This window comes from Dermochelys coriacea, chromosome 3 (assembly GCF_009764565.3).
Source record: "Dermochelys coriacea isolate rDerCor1 chromosome 3, rDerCor1.pri.v4, whole genome shotgun sequence".
NCBI classification, from domain to species: Eukaryota; Metazoa; Chordata; order Testudines; family Dermochelyidae; genus Dermochelys; species Dermochelys coriacea.
Genome location: NC_050070.1, coordinates 127,667,015 through 127,686,167, shown reverse-complemented (window position 1 = coordinate 127,686,167; position 19,153 = coordinate 127,667,015). Strand labels below are relative to the sequence as shown.

At 39.5% G+C, this 19,153-nt stretch overlaps 1 protein-coding gene across 3 annotated transcripts in view; it reads left to right on the top strand.

Annotated features, from left to right (window-relative positions):
• Window positions 1-19,153, top strand: part of RPS6KA2 (ribosomal protein S6 kinase A2) — a 483,007-nt gene that overhangs the window by 220,057 nt on the left and 243,797 nt on the right. Inside the window, exon 1 of one of the 3 annotated variants that reach the window (XM_038396539.2) lies at window positions 3,302-3,710. The exons of the other annotated variants lie outside the window; for them this stretch is intronic. Within the exon in view, the coding sequence (XP_038252467.1) occupies window positions 3,612-3,710 (99 nt within the window). The 5' untranslated portion in view covers window positions 3,302-3,611. Of the gene's footprint in view, window positions 1-3,301; window positions 3,711-19,153 lie in introns of those variants that run through there. 3 annotated transcript variants of the gene reach the window in all.

Sequence of the window (19,153 nt, the reverse complement as noted above, 5' to 3'; positions counted from 1 at the left end):
GGGGCAGAGAAGAGCTACTAGGATGATCAGGGGAATGGAGGGCCTGTCTTATGAAAGAAGAATGGAAGAGCTTGGCTTGTTTAGCTTAGCTTGATAGGGGATATGACTGCTCTTTATAAATATACTTGTGGGTAAACACCATGGAGGGTGAAGAGCTATTTAAGCTAAAGGACAATGTTGGCACAAGAACAAATGGGTATAAACTGGCCATGAAGAAATTCAGGCTGGAAAACAGAAGAAGGTTTCTAACCATCAGAAGAGTGAGGTTTTGGAACAGCATCCCAATAGGAGTTGTGGGGCAAACAACTTACTTAGTTTTTTAAAACTGAGTTGGACAAATTTAAGTGTAGTTGTATTATGGGGCTGGTTGTGGTGGTGGGGGAAGGACTCAGCAGCCCTGGGGCTCTCTTCCAGTTTACAATTTATGTTCCTAAAGCTCATGCTTCAGGGTTTTACGTGCTGGCCACCTGTTCCAGAGGGGACTTAAATATACTTGCAGAGCTTGTTTCTGTGGGTCTAGGCATGAAAACAATGAGTAAGGCCTTTCAGGGATGTAAGGAACATTCTTACCATTTTGCAAGGGCCCGTAATCCAAGTCTCACTCTAAAACTCTCAGTATCAAAGGATAATTATTAAATCGGTGTTTGCAGTACATTTCCAAAACATCATTACGGCAGGAACATAGAAAAACAACATATTTCATTTTTATTGAGGGACCTAATTTTGAACAAAATAAGACAGGACAACTGGTACGTAACAAGTACGTGACAGTTTTGGATAATTTTTCTTTGGAGTTTATTGCAAAGGAGACTCATTTAATGGCCTTTAATGATGACTGCAAATTGCAGTATATTAGACTGTAAAAATCCCATTGCAACATGAAGGCAGTGACAGATCTTATAGTAAAAGCCATCAATAACTGTTTTTAACTCTGGGACACTCCACGTGTTTTAAATCTTTTTTTTTAATGATGGTGCAGCTCCTTGTGCCATAAGAGTTGGGAAGGGCTAATTGCATCCATGCAAGTAAGGGTAGCAGAATCTAGTTCTAATGTTGAAATATTTTATTTTTTTGGTGAACAACAAATATATTTTTTGAACTTTATAAACCCATTGTGGTTTTGAGTGATGGCATAATAGATGGGCTTTCCATATATATGATGGAAAAGATTTAAGAAAACTGAGCAATCCCATCTATTATGCCATCAACCGAGCTATCATTTAAAACCACAATGGTTAATACAATTCAAAAATACTTTCGTTAATCACCCCCCCAAAAATTACAATATTAGATCTAGATTTTGCTATCCTTATTCATGTGATGAAATAATGTACTTCTTGAATAGTCAAGAACAGTGGTTCTCAACCAGGAGTACACATACCCCAGGGGGTAGGCAGAGGTCTTCCAAGGGGTGCATCAACCCATCTCGATATTTGCCTAATTTTACAATAGGCTACATAAAAAGCACTGGCAAAGTCAGCACAAACTAAAATTTCATACAGACAAAATGAGAAAATAATCTGTTTTTCTGCAATAGTGTGCTGTGACACTTTTGTATTTTTATGTTTGATTTTGTAAGCAAATAGTTTTTAGTGAGGTGAAACTTGGGGTACGCAAGACAAATCAGACTCCTGAAAGGGATAAAGTAATTTGGAAAGATTGAGAAACACTGGTCTAGGACATGCCTTCTTCCAGGCACAGGGGGCTGGGTGGAAACAAGATAAGAGAAAGATATAAAAGGCATTATTAAGGTTTTGCAGCAGATATGGAGCAATGCAGTTAGGGAAAGAAAAAACAAGATCAAAAAGTTAGGCGGAAACCTAAGTTCACCAGGACCTTGAAAGCAAGGGTGCAGAGTTCACATTTGATGTAGAAGATGAGAAGAAGCCAATGACAGGATCTGGAGGAGGAGGAGGAGGACACAGTCAGAACAGCTGACAAGGTAGATGCTTTTCACAGCTACATAATTGATAGGAGTTGGGGAGGGGTGCAGGAAGATATGGGTGGGGAAGATAGGGCCTGTGTAAGCTAAGACCATAAACTCCGTGACATCTTAGGAAAATAGTCATGGTTGCTGTTGCAGTTATAGATAGGTTTGGTTGGTTGGTTTTTTACCCTTGCCACTAACCGATCAATAGAGCAGGCTGTGACAATCATGACATAGCCCCTGAAGGTGCCTGAAGAGACCCAGTAAGCAATTAACACAAAAAGTGTATTTCTCTTTAAGGCTGATCAGTTGTAGTGGTGTTGTCAGTCAGCCTCTGAGAACCTTCCCCAGTATTGTGGTGTCACTGTTGTCTAGGACCTTTTTTCAGTTGAGTCATTAATAAGTCCTTGGCGCAGTTCTCTTTCCATATAAGGACATAGGAGGAAAGGTATGTCTTGATGGTCTTTAGCAGTTGGAAAGGAAAGATAACTAAGGCCAAGTAGCCTAAGCTGTATGTGGCTGGCACAGAAACACTTTGGGTCTCGGAATCACATTGAGATGCAGTAGTTTTCTAAAGGAAATCTAAAAGATAGAGAGGGAAAGCTATAGGTCTGCATGCATCCAGTATAATGAGTAACTCAGAATTACTGATTTAGTGGGGGATTGGTCCTGCTTTGAGCAGGGGGGTGGACTAGATGACCTCCTAGTTGGAGATCCCTTCCAACCCTGATTTTCTATGATTCTATGCTGTACAAAAAGCAAGGTTCCTACTCTGTACGTATGTGTACATTTTTAACCCCTGCAGACAAGGATTGTAGCCTCCCATCACAATATAATAATAATCACAATACTTAACCTTTATATAGTGCTTTATATTTTCAAAGTGTTGTACAAACTACTATTTAAATGTAAAGCCTTTAGGTAATCTGTAATATCTGCGCTGTGTGCTGGAGTTTAATGTTGTTCAGGAAAAAATGTTTTAACTTCACACGGATAAAGGTAAAAAGTGTAGTCCACAGAATAAAATGAGCTTCAGATGCTACTATTTTAGCAGCGGGCTCATGGTGTCTTTCAATCTTCTCTTAGGAGAATGAATCTCTTTTACAATAGCTGGTTTCTTCTCAGATCTGGTCCATATTGTATATGGTAATTATAGCTCTATTGAAATTCCAAGCTAAAAACAGAAATGCAGCATGTGCTTATTTTCCCATACAGTTCTCAAGCCAAGAGATTGAAAAAGACTGACTGGGAGAACAGAAGTGCAAGCAATAGGCACATCTACTGTTTATTGCAAACCTGCTCTGCCTGGGAGTTGGGAGCTGTCATTTTCTGGTGCTTATTATGTATGCAGCAAAAGCTGAGTCTGATTGGATGTAGTAGGACCTAAGGCGAGGGAGCGAGGGAGTGGAAAGAGAGTTCGGCTTGCAGCACTGAAATGTAAACAGTGGAAAGAAAGACAGAGTAAAAAGCACTTATGCTCTGAGCAGCAAGCAGCACACTGGAAGATTTGATGGCTCTTATAATATACCTTCTGTGCATCTAGCTGTACACAACTTGATGAATTAGCAAAGATACTTCTGAGAATCTCTCTTCCGTGGATTTAATATAAGGGGCAATTGGGATGCACTAGCCTTCTTCGTCACTGCAGCTCCTCTCTGCTCTGCACTGTAATTCAAACGGGGCAATGGAAATGAATATGAAGAAGTTCACAGTGCGTAGGTTCTTTTCAGTATATCTCCGCAAGAAGTCTCGGTCGAAGAGCTCAAGTTTAAGTAGATTTGAGGTAAATTTGTATTAAGTTCTTTATATGTAGCAAATACTCTTATGTGCTTCTTATAGAGGTGGGGGATGGCTGCACTTGCTGATGTAATCAGCAGTTAAAGGTAATCTTCCTCTATAGGTGGTGGTGTTTGCAATGGTATTACTTCAATATCACTAAGATCTTTTTGTAATGCACTGTATATTGCAAAATATATTTGGCATGTTGCTGAGGCTTATTTTGCTGGCATAGCTCATGAGAAGGAAACCTGAATCAGGACATTATAAACTTGTTTGTTTGAAATAATTACAGATTCACCTAAATTAGCACAGACAGCACCAAAATCTATAGTAGCTGCCTGCTTTACTCTTCCTAACCCCACCCATAACTCGGTCTATTGCAATACTTGGTGTTCAATTATTTTTTCATGGTTTGCGAAAGTGACTCACAGTTCTTTTATCCAGGATAGTAATTGCCCTTGCGTTGTCTGTCTATAGGCTCCCATCCTTGTCATGTATTTGCATTCATCTTCTCTTCAGCCCATCCATCCTGGCATTTTTCTGTTACTGAAAAGGAGAAGTTGTTATTTGGGAAAATGTCAAAATAATCTATATAAAATGTGTTATCACCAAGTGAAATGCATTTTCAGTCAGAAGGAAGTATTAATGTATAAAAATGTTTGGATGGGGCAGGATTAAGATTTCTGTATTCCATCCATCACATCATTTTTTGACCCTGTATCTGGATTTGGGAACAGTCAGTTTTATATATATAATCTTTTTGTTCTCTTTGTCATTGCAGTTCATCTGCTACCTTCCCATTAAAACAAAGGTATACAGGGCCTGATCTCCCTTACTTGCATTTGTTTTTTCATAATTCCATTGACCTCAATGAAGTTACTCTCAGTTTGTGCCAGTGTTCTGAGAGGAGAATCGGGTTTATACTATGCAAATAAATTTAAAAAAATATTTCCTTCATGTCATATCTAAAACATCAGATAGCTATTTGATGATAATGGTCTTGATATGTCATTGCTTAAGCAGGATATGATAAAGACTGAGTTTAAATAGGTTTTTTTTTAACTATTTCCTGAAAAAATTGTATTGCTTGCCTAATTCTATTTCACCCATCAGATAGGAATACGTCACAATAAAAAAAAACTCCACCAACTAATGTTGGCACCAGTTGACATCCAGCCACGTTAATCCAAACCTCATTGGCAGGGAAAAGAAATTTCTCCTCCCTCAGCTTTGTGCCCAAATCATGGAAGTGCTAAATTAAAGAGATGTATCTTGCAACACTCCATGAAAGTAATCAAATCCATGCTCCACCAGAGCAGATGCAAAGCCAGGTGCAAAGGTGTGGCTCTTCCACGAAGAAGTTCTACTCAGGGACTAACAAGAGCATCGTGATTGATCATCAGTGCCTGGACAGAGCATAGCAGGAGATGTGACTTCTGAGGTATCAGAGTCCCACCAGACCACTCATGTTAACTATTTGTGTGACAATGCCGTTGGTTTGTTACATTGGGAAGGAGCAGTTTCCACCATGCTAATAAACTAATCTGTTGGATAGTCTGACTCTGACTAGCACAACTCCTCTACATTTACAATAATTCAAATTCCTATTTTGAAAGAAGTCTTTAAAATTCTTTTGGCCATAGTTATGAACAATAATTGCCTTTAAAACAAATTATTAGATTTTCTTTTAAATGTCTGTGGCATATGTTCTCTAAACTTGTTTTCTTGTACCAGGATTTGCTGACTTTTAAATGATCTTGTTCAAGAAGCAGCCCAATAGATCTATTGTAACCCATTTAAGTTACGAGCATCACATCCACTCCCCCCTTCCCTCCTTTATTTGGCAGTAATAACCCACTTTATGCAAAGTCACTTTGTATTATAATGCAAGAGGGAACAGGGGGTTTTCAACCAGGAAGGGGAAAAAATGATTTAAAAATCTGTTCTGCTCTTTAAGTGTGAAAATCATCAGAGAAGTTCCGACTTAGTGGAAAAACCAAACACAAACACCAAGCCCCCGTGTGAATCGCATCCCTTAGCACTTCTGTATATACACTCATAATTGCAAGCTAATGAGCATTCATCAGCAAAATATAAAGACCAAAGGAGGCTTGCTGGTAGTTTGGTCGTTCGGAATAGGAGTATTCTCCTTCCAAATAGATATACTTATAAAGAGACAAAATATTAAGTCAATACATAGAAATTTATCATGAACAAAAAATAAAATAAAGCAGGGAACTTGGCGAAAATACACATAGCAATGTTTTGCTTAGTGGTTTGTTGCTAATGCACCTGGCAGAAATCATGTGTTGGTAGATGTGATTTGAAATTTATAGGAGGATCATTGTTTGTCTCCCTTTTCCCCCCATTTTGCTTCAAGTAATTTATATCCTTAAATTACCACAGTTACCGTAATGTCTAAGGTATATCTACTAGGTAAGGTTTTGCTGGTCATTTTATCTCCCCCCCGCCCCCCATTCTTGTGCTGTTACTGCTTGGTTTAACCCTAGTTATACAAGATTCATAGCTCTGTAAATCAGAGGTATGGATGCAGAAGATGACTTTGCAAGTTGCAGACCAAAACTTGACCTTTGCTTAATGGCTGCAGTACACCAATATCACTTCTTTATCGGAGACATCCAAATCCATTGCCTCATTTACACTATTAGGTTTTTAACTTGTTCATGACTTAGGCTGTGCATGAGAAAGGTAGTGGAGACCAATACTATGGTAAATAAGGAACATGTTAGGGTTTGTGGAGTTTTTGTTTTTTTTGTTTTTCTTTTCCAAAATGTGCCCTTTATATTATTCTGGAGAAACTCAGCTCAAATTTATAATTATGTTGTTACATATTTAGTTTTTAAGTTTTATACTATTTTTCAATATTTCTTAACTTTCATTTATATTTTGTGATGTAATATTATTCAACATGCAGGGTCAATTTCTGCCCTTGTACATGTGCACACAATTCCCGTTGAAGTCCACTGAACACCCAGTGAAATCAAGGGGAATTGCAAATGTGGAACTGAAAGCAGAGTTTTGTTTATAGTTCTTACTGAGTGTCAATGAGCATAAATGTAAAACCACCAGGAGAAAGCGCACATGGCAGGATCTGCTAACGACTTTGAACCCCACTGGAATGTGTCTTATGTCAGAGATGAAGATTCCTTGACTTATAAATAAAAGTTAAATATGACATTCTAATAAAACAATACAGTAAAGAAGCAACAAGCAAAGAATTTAATTATGATATTTATTCCAATGATGCAAAAGCCTTTCCCACTCTTAAATGTTTCTGGAAAAATGAGAATCTAAAACATTTACCAGGAAAGAACAAATGCCGACGTTCTCCATTTTTGTTATCTTCAGTTATTTTTAACTTTGTGTTTAGTCATACTAATATCTGTGGTCCATATTCTAGCCCTATCTAGATCCTTGATATAACGTTGACCAAGGCTCCAAAGTGAGTCAGTACAACTCTTAGAGAAGACAGTCCTGGCTTATAGCTCTGTAGAGCTGTCATCTTGGGAAAGACCATGACCATCAGCAAAAAGATTTCCCCTGAATCTCCCTCCTCCATGGAAATCTGATTAACTTCTGCAGAGCCTGAGCAAGGGGATCATGATCTGTGGGGTAGGGCTCTTCATCTCTGCCATAAGACACCTTCCAGTGGGGCTCAAAGTCTTTAGCAAATCCATGCTGTGTGCTCTTGGGAGGCTGGGGACCCAATAAAAATGATGTCTCCAACCTCTGAGAAGCTCTATTGGTCCTAGCCACAATGTGCACATGGAGTCCTGAGTCCCTTTCTAAATTGGGCCTGACCACTTCCAAGGTTAGTTGTGTCACTCCAGATACAAGTAATGTGAATCTTAATGGCTAATAGACCCTCCCCCCAATAAACTCCTTCCACATTACAGAGCCAGGATTTGACCTAATATGAAGGCTGGGTGGGGGGTGAGTGCAACTTAATCACCCACCTTCATAGTCTTTCAGAGTAGCAGCCGTGTTAGTCTGTATTCGCAAAAAGAAAAGGAGTACTTGTGGCACCTTAGAGACTAACAAATTTATTTGAGCATAAGCTTTCGTGAGCTACAGCTTACTTCATCGGATGCATTTGGTGGAAAATACAGAGAGGAGATTTATATACACATACGGAGAACATGAAACAATGGGTTTTATCATACACACTGTAAGGAGAGTGATCACTTAAGATGAGCCATCACCAGCAGCGGGGGGGGGAAAGGAGGAAAACCTTTCATGGTGACAAGCAAGGTAGGCTATTTCCAGCAGTTAACAAGAACATCTGAGGAACAGTGGGGGGTGGGGTGGGGGGGGAGAAATAACATGGGGAAATAGTTTTACTTTGTGTAATGACTCAATCATTCCCAGTCTGTATTCAAGCCGAAGTTAATTGTATCCAGTTTGCAAATTAATTCCAATTCAGCAGTCTCTCGTTGGAGTCTGTTTTTGAAGTTTTTTTGTTGAAGGATAGCCACTCTTAGGTCTGTAATCGAGTGACTGGAGAGATTGAAGTGTTCTCCGATTGGTTTTTGAATGTTATAATTCTTGACGTCTGATTTGTGTCCATTCATTCTTTTACGTAGAGATTGTCCAGTTTGACCAATGTACATGGCAGAGCGGCATTGCTGGCACATGATGGCATATATCACATTAGTAGATGCGCAGGTGTCAGGTGTCATAGTCTCAGGTCATTAGTCCAAACTGTGGTTCCACTATCTTCATTCCTTTCTTTGATGAAGGACATTTCCTTTTCTGGTGATTGGAATATAATGAAGCCCTTGCGAGTTCTTCTCCAATTCCTATGTGCTGCTTTGCAAAGCCAGATTAGGACATCTTTGTGTCTTGGTATGTATATCCTTGGAGCTATTGGATGGCTTCACGCGAAGTATTGTAACATCTTTGGAGCTGTAAAGATAATACAATTATTGGGGGCATATAAGTACATAGATATAATTTCACATCTCACTAATGAACAGTAACACAAGGAGTTTGTAAGAAATAAAATTCCTTGCTGAGATCATTCAGCATGCAACAGGATTGTTTAAAATAGCAAATCAACAAATCACTTTTCTGAAAATGTTCCTGGATTAGACCTTTCAGTGTGTTCAGGGTCTCCATCTACACTTATTATTTTTATATTAATTTATTTTCAACATCCTCCTCCTTTTTCCTGACTGTAATATTGTTCTCATGGTAATTATAATACTTTTGTTGGAGGATTTTCAAATGTACAAATGGGGGGTGAGATCCCCAACTCCCATTGACTTTTTCAATGTTTAACTGTTTTGGGGGTTTTTAGAGAGAAGGTGGGTAAAGTAATATCTTTTATTATACCAATTTCTGTTGGTGGAAGAGACAAGCATTCAGGCTTACACAGAGCTCTTCTTCAAGTTTGGGAAAGGTACTCAGAGAAGTGTCACAGCTAAATAGAAGGTGGAACAAACTGTTTAGCATAAGGAGTTATGCTGTAAGAGGCCATTCAAGATGAAATGGACAGTTAACAGCTCTGCACTCATAGGACAAAAAGCTTTTGACAATCTCCCCCTTTGTGTTTGCTGTACAATTTTCCTTTTTAAAAAAAATCCATTTCCCATCCTTGAGCTCACTGTAGGGCACATTGTAGTTACTTTATATCATCCCAATCAGAGCTCAGGTGGAATATATGGAATATATGCATTCACTGGTTGTACGTTCACTGACTGGAATTTGATGTTGGAGAGGTACTGTAGAATTAAACAGGAATGAAACAATAGAAATTAACTAGGATTCTGTAGAAATTATTCTAAAAACTACATAATTAAAAACATTAAACCAGTACTTAGAATATAATCACGTCCCTTCACTTTTCATTTATATTGTTTAAAATTTTGTGGGAATTCTTCTGTGTTTACTACAAAAATTGAAAAACTTGGGTGAATATTGGTGAAAATTTTCTGAAGAAATGTTGGGGTTAATATTGGGGGATGGGAGGACAGGAAAAAAGGATCAAATAGATAAAAATAAGAGTATTAAAACTAAAAGCAGTTTTATGCTGTGATTTATTTCAAGAATTGTACATTGTCAGTAGATACACACACACACACACGTACATGCATATGTGTATGTTCAACTACATTGCCTTACTTTAATAGACAACCTCTCATTTACACTTAGACTAATTTATTATTAACATAACCTTGCCAACAGAATAAGTAGATGTGTTTTATCATTCTATATTAAACCATATAGGAGTCTGTAGGAATTTTTCCATAAAGGATAGCAAAATGCCTTTCTCTTCAAATTACATTATATTTGCAGTGTCTATAAATCAGTGGTTTTCAACCTTTTTTCATTTGCAGACCCCCTACAAAATTTTGAATTCAGGTGCGGATCCCTTTGGAAATCTTAGATATAGTCTATGGACCCATAGGGGTTGGTGGACCACAGGTTGAAAACCACTGCTCTAAATAAATTTGTATCTAATTCATGAAGAGAAAGAAAGTCAATTGATCCAAAACTGAGAAAAACAGCCAGTATCCCATTATATTGCAGTCTGCTTATAATATCCAAAGAAACACAGTAACCTTGATAAGACTGCTGCTTTCATAAATGATCTGGAGGATGGTGTGGATTGCACTCTCAGCAAATTTGCAGATGATACTAAACTGGGAGGAGTGGTAGATACGCTGGAGGGGAGGGATAGGATACAGAAGGACCTAGACAAATTGGAGGATTGGGCCAAAAGAAATCTAATGAGGTTCAATAAGGATAAATGCAGGGTCCTGCACTTAGGATGGAAGAATCCAATGCACCGCTACAGACTAGGGACCGAATGGCTCGGCAGCAGTTCTGCGGAAAAGGACCTAGGGGTGACAGTGGACGAGAAGCTGGATATGAGTCAGCAGTGTGCCCTTGTTGCCAAGAAGGCCAATGGCATTTTGGGTTGTATAAGTAGGGGCATAGCGAGCAGATCGAGGGACGTGATCGTTCCCCTCTATTCGACACTGGTGAGGCCTCATCTGGAGTACTGTGTCCAGTTTTGGGCCCCACACTACAGGAAGGATGTGGATAAATTGGAAAGAGTACAACGAAGGGCAACGAAAATGATTAGGGGTCTAGAGCACATGACTTATGAGGAGAGGCTGAGGGAGCTGGGATTGTTTAGTCTGCAGAAGAGAAGAATGAGGGGGGATTTGATAGCTGCTTTCAACTACCTGAAAGGGGGTTTCAAAGAGGATGGCTCTAGACTGTTCTCAATGGTAGCAGATGACAGAACGAGGAGTAATGGTCTCAAGTTGCAATGGGGGAGGTTTAGATTGGATATTAGGAAAAACTTTTTCACTAAGAGGGTGGTGAAACACTGGAATGCGTTACCTAGGGAGGTGGTAGAATCTCCTTCCTTAGAGGTTTTTAAGGTCAGGCTTGACAAAGCCCTAGCTGGGATGATTTAACTGGGACTTGGTCCTGCTTTGAGCAGGGGGTTGGACTAGATGACCTTCTGGGGTCCCTTCCAACCCTGATATTCTATGATTCTATGATTCTGTGCATCATCCATCAGACTAAAAGTTGATATTGCTGCAACAGATCAGCTGGTTTATTATCTATGATATCCAAAACATTAGTAAAAAGCTACAATAATCTCTTTAAAATAAATTATCCCAGTATATGAGACAAAAACACTTCAAAGACAGAACGTTTATGCAGATAAATAAGCTGATATGTTTGTTTCTCCACTTAGCAAGTTCAGATACACGTTTCTTACACAAGAGCCTAGTTTGCATCCTGACTTTCAGGTATAAAAAAAAATTAGTTCAATGAGATTGTTCCGTTCCTACAGTAGCTTCCTAGATGACTTTGTGTTCACACATCAAACATCCATATCAGATGCATTGTCTCTCCAGAGACACAGCACTCAGAGAGTTTGGTATCTCAAGAAACAGATGAAGTGATAGATGAGGAGAACCTGACATTCAATTAACTTGGCCTGCTTGTTGTATTAAAAGACCTCAACCTCCCCAGGGTCAGTCCTTCACCAGTTCAAAATTTGTTTACTTAGGTTTATTGAATGAAAATAAATAAGTATAAACACTCCTCAAATACAGCACTCCTGCTTCATAAACACATCAGGGTGCCTGCCACCTGCAATTTTATTGTCCTCCCCTTTCCCCCCACACATGGAAGATTTTTCCACTTTCGAGGAACTGATGAAACATTTATTATCTAAGCCTGAGTTAGACAACAGTTAGAGTTAAGCTAAGAGAGGTTGGGAGGGAGGAGGTGATGGTGGGAAGGGAGGTTTTCTGATCTGAAACTTCCAATTTCAGAAGTAATACTTACAGAATATACTGATGTCAGATCCAGCTGTAACACCATGCAAAATGCAACTTCCAACTGATAAGTACTTAGCACACAGTTTCCACGGGCTTGGCAAGGAGCAGGCTCGCTTTTTTCATATGGGAGGTTGCTGCTTGCACTTTGTGAGGATACTAGCTCTAGTCTCAGCAGTGGTAAAATACAGGACCCACAAAAGGCAAGTCCAGGGCCAGAAGAGGGAACTTAACACTGAAATGAACTAAACCAATTAGTTTTCAGGCTGCCAACTGGCAGATGCAAGAAAAGTCAAGGATAGATTAGTAATGCACTCTTTTATTAAATACAGTATTTCGGGGAAAAGAGACTATTGCTGTATTTAAAAGTTTCCAATTGCAAGTTGTGATATGTGAAACTTTATAAATTATAACAAAACTCCACACCAGGTAAAGCTTACCTGACTTCAGGTTTCATTATAAATGCAAAATAAAGTGCAGTTTGCATTTCTGGGGGGGAGGGAATGTTGTTTTTGTTTCTTTCTGGTTTTGACTTGCATAATCTTGCACCCTCTGAGTTTCACTGTGAGGTTCAAGTTAATACAATCCTGAAATCAAACAGAGATGTAAAGCTCATGGAACTTGGTAGTTTTGGACTGAGTTTTACACAGTTACCCTCCAAAATTGTAAATCAACACAAGTTGGCTTGAAATGTGATGTTTGCTGAGATTTTTTCAGACAACTTGGGTGGTCGATTTTGAAAGGAAACCATGCTCTACATGACTTCAGCCATTTGAAACTACAATAGACGAAAGTTGGCAGTTTCCGATGATTTTCGCTTTGAGCTGCTAGGTTCGTTGAAGCGCAAAACTCAAAGTGAAACACTGTGGGTAGAAACACAGAGCAAAAAAGGCAAAAAGTTGGTAGAGGAGGCAAAATTTACTGAGTTTCGCCTAGTTTTAGTGACTGTTAATGATTCTTTTCCAAGGTACTGTAGATTCCATAGGAACTGGGCTCATTTCCGCCACTGACTTACAGTGCTGTGAAAATGGTGCAGCATGGAGCCAGAATCCCAGAAAGAAGTTCCTGCTCATTTGAAACCTGAGCTGAGTCATGGGGGTGTAGGTCTGAGTCCTGATACAGCAGCAGTTGGGAGGTCAGGAATCTAGTGGGACCTGCAAGAGTTTCTGCTGCTCGAAAGAGTCAGGATTCAAGGGGAGGGAAGAGGTAGACCCACAAGGTGTTTGAACTGTGGGAAGATGAGAAAACAGACAGAGCCATCGGGGCTGGGGTGAATTGGGTATGGAAATCTTGTAGTGTGGGTTAGGATTTGGGGTGAGTAGCAGAATGGGCAGGGGGCACTCTAGAGATATGCGGTAAGGCCACATTTTGAATTTGCTTTGGAACCATCTGAATATTGTTACATCCCTGAACTGACTGTCTGCTATGAATCAACTGTTTGTGAAACAAACGTTCTGTTGTTTGGATGACACTTGAATTTTCTCCCAGCTATTGTCCTGGTCAAGTATACACATGGAGGCAGAATGCTAAAAGCAACAATGTACTATTCCCAGTGTCAGGGTCTACAAAGTAAACAGCGTTTAGTCAGATGAATGACATGGAAAAAACAAATCCTGATCTCTGAGGAGTGAAAATGTTCTCGGTGATGCATGAGTGCTTTGAGGAGAGAGTCCCCAAGAGCCTGATTTCTAAGAGGCTGAGCAGCCTCAGCTCCTGCTGACTTCCACAGGATTTATGGGTGCTCAGAACTTCTCAATCAGGCCACCAAGATTCTCCACATCAGGGTTCAGCAGGTTCAAATCCTTGAGCTTTATTTATGGGTGGGAAAGGAGCAAGGCGAGAGAAATTCATTGGCCCATGGTTGCAGATAGCCAACTTTTATTCTCCTTAGCCACTGGAAAATGCGGACTCGCTCTGCCTCCCAAAAGCAGGGATGCTGAATCCCAGACAGTGACAGTCCACTGATCATCGGGAAGATAAATGAGTGATGCCAGCTAGAGAGCTGAATTCCTGTGAATGTCACACTGCAGAAGGGTTACAAAAAGCAAGGACGAAAGGGCAAACTTCATTTCTTGCATATGGTGTGTACAGTGAGCCTTAGCTTTAGAGCTCTCCAGGATTATATCAGCCGTGGTTGTTCCAGTCAAGAATGGCAGGAAAGAGTGGATGAGCAGAAGTGAGAGGAACAGAGAAATAAAAGGGAATAGCTTATAAAAAGAGGGAAAGAAGCAAAGGAGTGGCCTGTTTCTCATAAACCAGGTTAGTCAAAATGTTCTATTTTAAAACCATCATAAATTTTGTACTTTAAAAAACAAATCATGCTTTTAATCTGTTCATTGTAGATGTATTATCAAGGGATAGAAATCTTAATCCACAACTTTATGCTTCCATAATTACTAAAGAGAAACACTATAAAAAGAGAGAAGTCCAGGAATTTTCCCTTCCAAGGGGATAGTCCATCACCTGTCTCTGTTTGCCATGAGATTTTTTAAAATGTTTTTGCCAACAATTACTCAAGTGAATTTCAACTCTCAGGTTGGCCATCTCTATCTCAGAATCCGTGATAAATGGGTGTCACATCTGAGGAATGTCTCTGTCTCTAGGCAGAGGGAAGGAAGGGCAGAGGATGAAATGTGAGTCATCACCATTTTCATGATTATCTTTCCACCAGTAATCAAAATGGTTAGATGTACCCTTGGTTTTTGAGAGAAGGAATACTGATATCCCTAGCTAAGTGATGTGCAAAGCATAAGCTGATACACAGCAGATGGCAATATTTTTAGAAGTTCAACACTGGCCAATATTTCTTCTGGGAAATCTGAGCACTTAAAGTAACTTTAGATCAGTATATCGTGTTTCAGAAATGATGGATCCTAAGAACACTTGACTGTGTTCTATCCAGGACTTCCCATTTGGGAAAGGTAAATTCACTTGCTAGATTTTCAAGTATCAGGCATTGTGAATGCTGCCTGAAATAAATTCAGTCCCACCAAACAATACAGGCCAAATCATGGTTGCTTCAGCAGAGGCAAGCTGAGAGGAAAGCAAGTTCAGGGAGTATTTCTCTATCTTGTACAGAAAGAAACTAGAGCTGTCTGCAGCAATAGCAGCCGGAGTTGAGAGGGGAGTGTCTGGATGGAGCCCTGTCTGCACTGGTGGGGAGGAGGGGGAGAGGGAAGGAAGAATTGTTTACACCTGTTGTACAGGTGTAGCAAGTTCCACTGTCTGGCGCTTTTCCCCCCAGTGCATCTGGAGATATTATCTGAGTAAAGTGGCATTTAGGTTTTTCACAGGTATCTAGAGAATGTGGGGAACAGCATTAGTTCAGTGTGAGGAAAAAATTTCAAAGTTTTGTAGGGTTACTTCAGTTCTACAGAAGTTTTGCAAATGCAGAGAGAAAAATGTTCTCTACAATAACTTTTTGGATGACTCAGCTCTCCAAAAGAGCCTTCTTTTGTAGTTGCTCTGTGTGCAGAATTGCCACTGACTTCACAAAACCAGAGCTTGTTTGGGGTTTAAAAAAATATGAAGTCACCACAGACACCTTTTCTCAGTCTTTGATCACAAGAAACAGTGATTCCTTTCTAGCTTTGGCAACAGTTAGTATGGTGCTTCCTTGCTTAGATCAATTTGCATTTAATATAATACTCAACCGACTGTCCTATTTTCAGCTGTGAGTTAATGTCTAAAAATTGTTAATCCTTATTACATTCAGGTGCTAAAGATGGAATCCGCCACCAAACCCTAAACTAGTGAAGAGAGACAATCTAAACTTACACTCAAAAATCAAATGTCAATGCAAAGTTATCCACTCACAGCTAGTTTCACCATGCCTCTGCTTTAGAAGGTTTTTTTTATACTTTGTCTACTTTTAAGTTTCCAAAACTGGTCTACAGACAGAAGAAGAGGTTTCCCTCTCAAAGCAGTGTTGTTATGCACAAACTGACAAGAAACAAAAAGCTACACAACTTTGAAACTCTTGAGACACAGAAAATTATAAGATTACACGTTTCTGTTTGGGCTCTCTATGTAGATTTTTATCACACTAATGACTGTAGTATCTAAATTTCCACCTACTTTTAATTAAGTCTTAAACAGTTAAGGACAAACACTGTTCAAAACAGTAGACTTTCCTTTATGAGGAGATTAAGGAAATTACATAATACAGAAATAAGAGCAAATTTACTAATGTATTTACAGTACATCACTTTATGCCTGTTTCACCAAATATCACACATGATATCTGAAGTCCCTTCTAGCCCTACATTTCTATGATTTTATTACTACAAAAGGTGCAAGAATCTGGTAAAAATGAAATAGGAGCATCTCCATCTGAGAGAGGTGTATTCCTTTGCACTAGACTTGTGCAAAATATTTGCAAGTGAACTGGAAAACTTCAAAGTTTGAGGAGGTTTTTGCATTTCAGTTACATGAAAATTAGTCATATTTTGAAAAAATCTTGTTTTTTAAACAGATGAAGCCACTTTTGAGTGAAAATAAGTGATTCCTTTTTCCAACAAATTATTTGATTCTTTTCAACATATGTTAAAAAAAAGTTTCACAACTTTTTGAAACAACATAGACAAAATTTCACATCTGGACATATGAAAAGTTAAAGTGTTGTGATGTGAAATAGCCTTGACTAAGTCATGAATATTTTTTCCATGAAAAATATTCATTTTTTTCAAATCATTAAAAAATTAGCAATGTTTTTTGGACAGAGCAATTACTGTGGAAGCTATTAAATCCCCAAGGCAGAGCATGAAAGATTTACATTTTTGATTTTAAAAGTGTTGTTCACTTGCTATCTCAGACATCTTCAGATCAAAGATTGTCTTGTACACATACCATGGGAAAGGAGGTGTGTCCAGTTGAGAGACTATGCGGAGTTGCATCCTACAGAATCACAAAACATGGCCTCTAGCCACATCTCTTTGTAACTAAAGGGTGGAGAACAAAGTTGATCAGTTGCAGGGTGTGTGGATATTATTTGGCTGGTGAACCAAAACAAAGTTCTACTTATCTGTCAAGGAAGTTAGCCATACAAGCAAATATTATGGAGGTGTTCATTTATATCTCCTAACAGTATTTTTGTCAGTTTGCATATAAATTATCTGAGGTTTGGGGCTCCTGGCAAATTGCCAGTTCAGCTCTCTGCTCTGCATCACAAAGTAGGACTCCTGGCTCTTTAAAAAGAAAAGAAGTACATGTGGCACCTTAGAGACTAACAAATTTATTTGAGCATAAGCTTTCGTGAGCTACAGCTCTCTAAGTTGTTAGTCTCTAAGGTGCCACAAGTACTCCTTTTCTTTTTGCGAATACAGACTAACACGGCTGCTACTCTGAATCCTGGCTCTTTGTTCTTTTAAAAAAAAAAAAGTTAGAAGTCCCAATCAGAGTACTGATTTTGGTGATTGTCAGGGTTGACAAATGCCAGGAGATTCGAGGGATCCATTGGTCTCTTTCTCTAATGTGCTACCACTATGAGAAGAACTCAAACCTTGAATGCGTTTAGTTTTAATGGAACATTTCAAGCCACCAGTGGTTGAATGAGTTCTAAATTCTCCAAAGTTGTCACCATCACTTAGTGCTTACATTACTCTACTATCTTCAAAACCGTACACCACAGTGTTGATTTTATGAATTGCTGGGTTATTTTCCAAAGGCAGGACAAAAGGTTGCTTTGTTTTTGTTTTTTAACTGGTGAGGAAAGAAATGGGGGTGAGAAGCAGCTTGAGTCAATTTGTAAATTTGGCAACTGAATTACTCTACCCTCTTGGCATTATCTCTCACATGTTCTAATGATGTCCATGGCTGGTTAATACCAATCTGAGACTTATGGAAGAGATTTACAGAATTTTTACTATAGAGTGATAACTTTTCTATACAATTTTTAAATCAGCCAATAGTATTCTGCAGCAAGGATGTCATTCTGTGCTATATTTAAGGCCCTCCATTTTTGGTTTCTACATATTTTTTTTTAACCTAAACATTCCCAGGTTCTACAAAAGCTAGTATTGGGTTTCTGCTGATATTCATCCAAAATCTGGACCATTCAAGTACATGCAAATACTGCTTATGTTCATAGATCCATAGATTCCAAGGCCAGAACGGACCCTTGTGATCATCTAATCCAGGGGTGGCCAACCTGAGCCTGAGAAGGAGCCAGAATTTACCAATGTACATTGCCAAAGAGCTACAGTAATATGTCAGCAGCTCCCACCACCCTCTCCCAGCGTCTCCCACCCACCAGTAGCCCCTCTAATCAGCGCCTCCTCCTCCCTCCCCTCATCTCCCGATCCGCTGTTTTCGTGGTGTGCAGGAGGCTCTGGGAGGGAGGGGGAGGAACAAGGGCACAGCAGGCTCAGGGGAGGGGGTGGGAAGGGGTGGAGTGGGGGCAGGGCCTGTGGCAGAGCCAGGGGTTGAGCAGTGAGCACCCTCCCGGGCACATTGGAAAGTTGGCACCTGTAGGTCCAGTCCTGGAGTCGGCGCCTATACAAGGAGCCACATATTAACTTCTGAAGAGCCGCATGTGGCTCCGGAGCCACAGGTTTGGCTACCCCGATCTAATCTAACCTCCTGTATAACACAGGTTACAGAATTTTCCCCAAAATAATTCCTAGAGCATATATATTAGAAAAACATCCAATCTTGATTTAAAAATTGTCAGTGATGGAGAATCCACCCTGACCACTGATGGGCTGTTTCACTGGTTAATTACACTCACTGTTAAATGTTTACACCTTACTTCCAGTCTAATTTGTCTTGCTTCAACTTCCAGTCATTGGATTGTTTTATACCTTTCTCTGCTAGACTGAAGATCCCATTATTAAATATTTGTTCCCCGGATAGGTACTTATAGAATGTAATCAAGTCACCTCTTAACCTTCTCTTTGCTAAACTAAATAGATTTGAGCTCCTTGAGTCTACCACTGTAAAGCAGGTTTTCTAATCATTCTTGTGGCTCTTCTCTGAACCCTCTCCAATTTATCAACATCCTTCTTGAATTGTGGACACTAGAACTGGACACCGTATTCCAGCAGCAGTTGCATCAATTCCAAATACAGATGTAAAATAACCTCTCCACTCCTACTCGAGATTCCTGTTTATGCATCCAAGG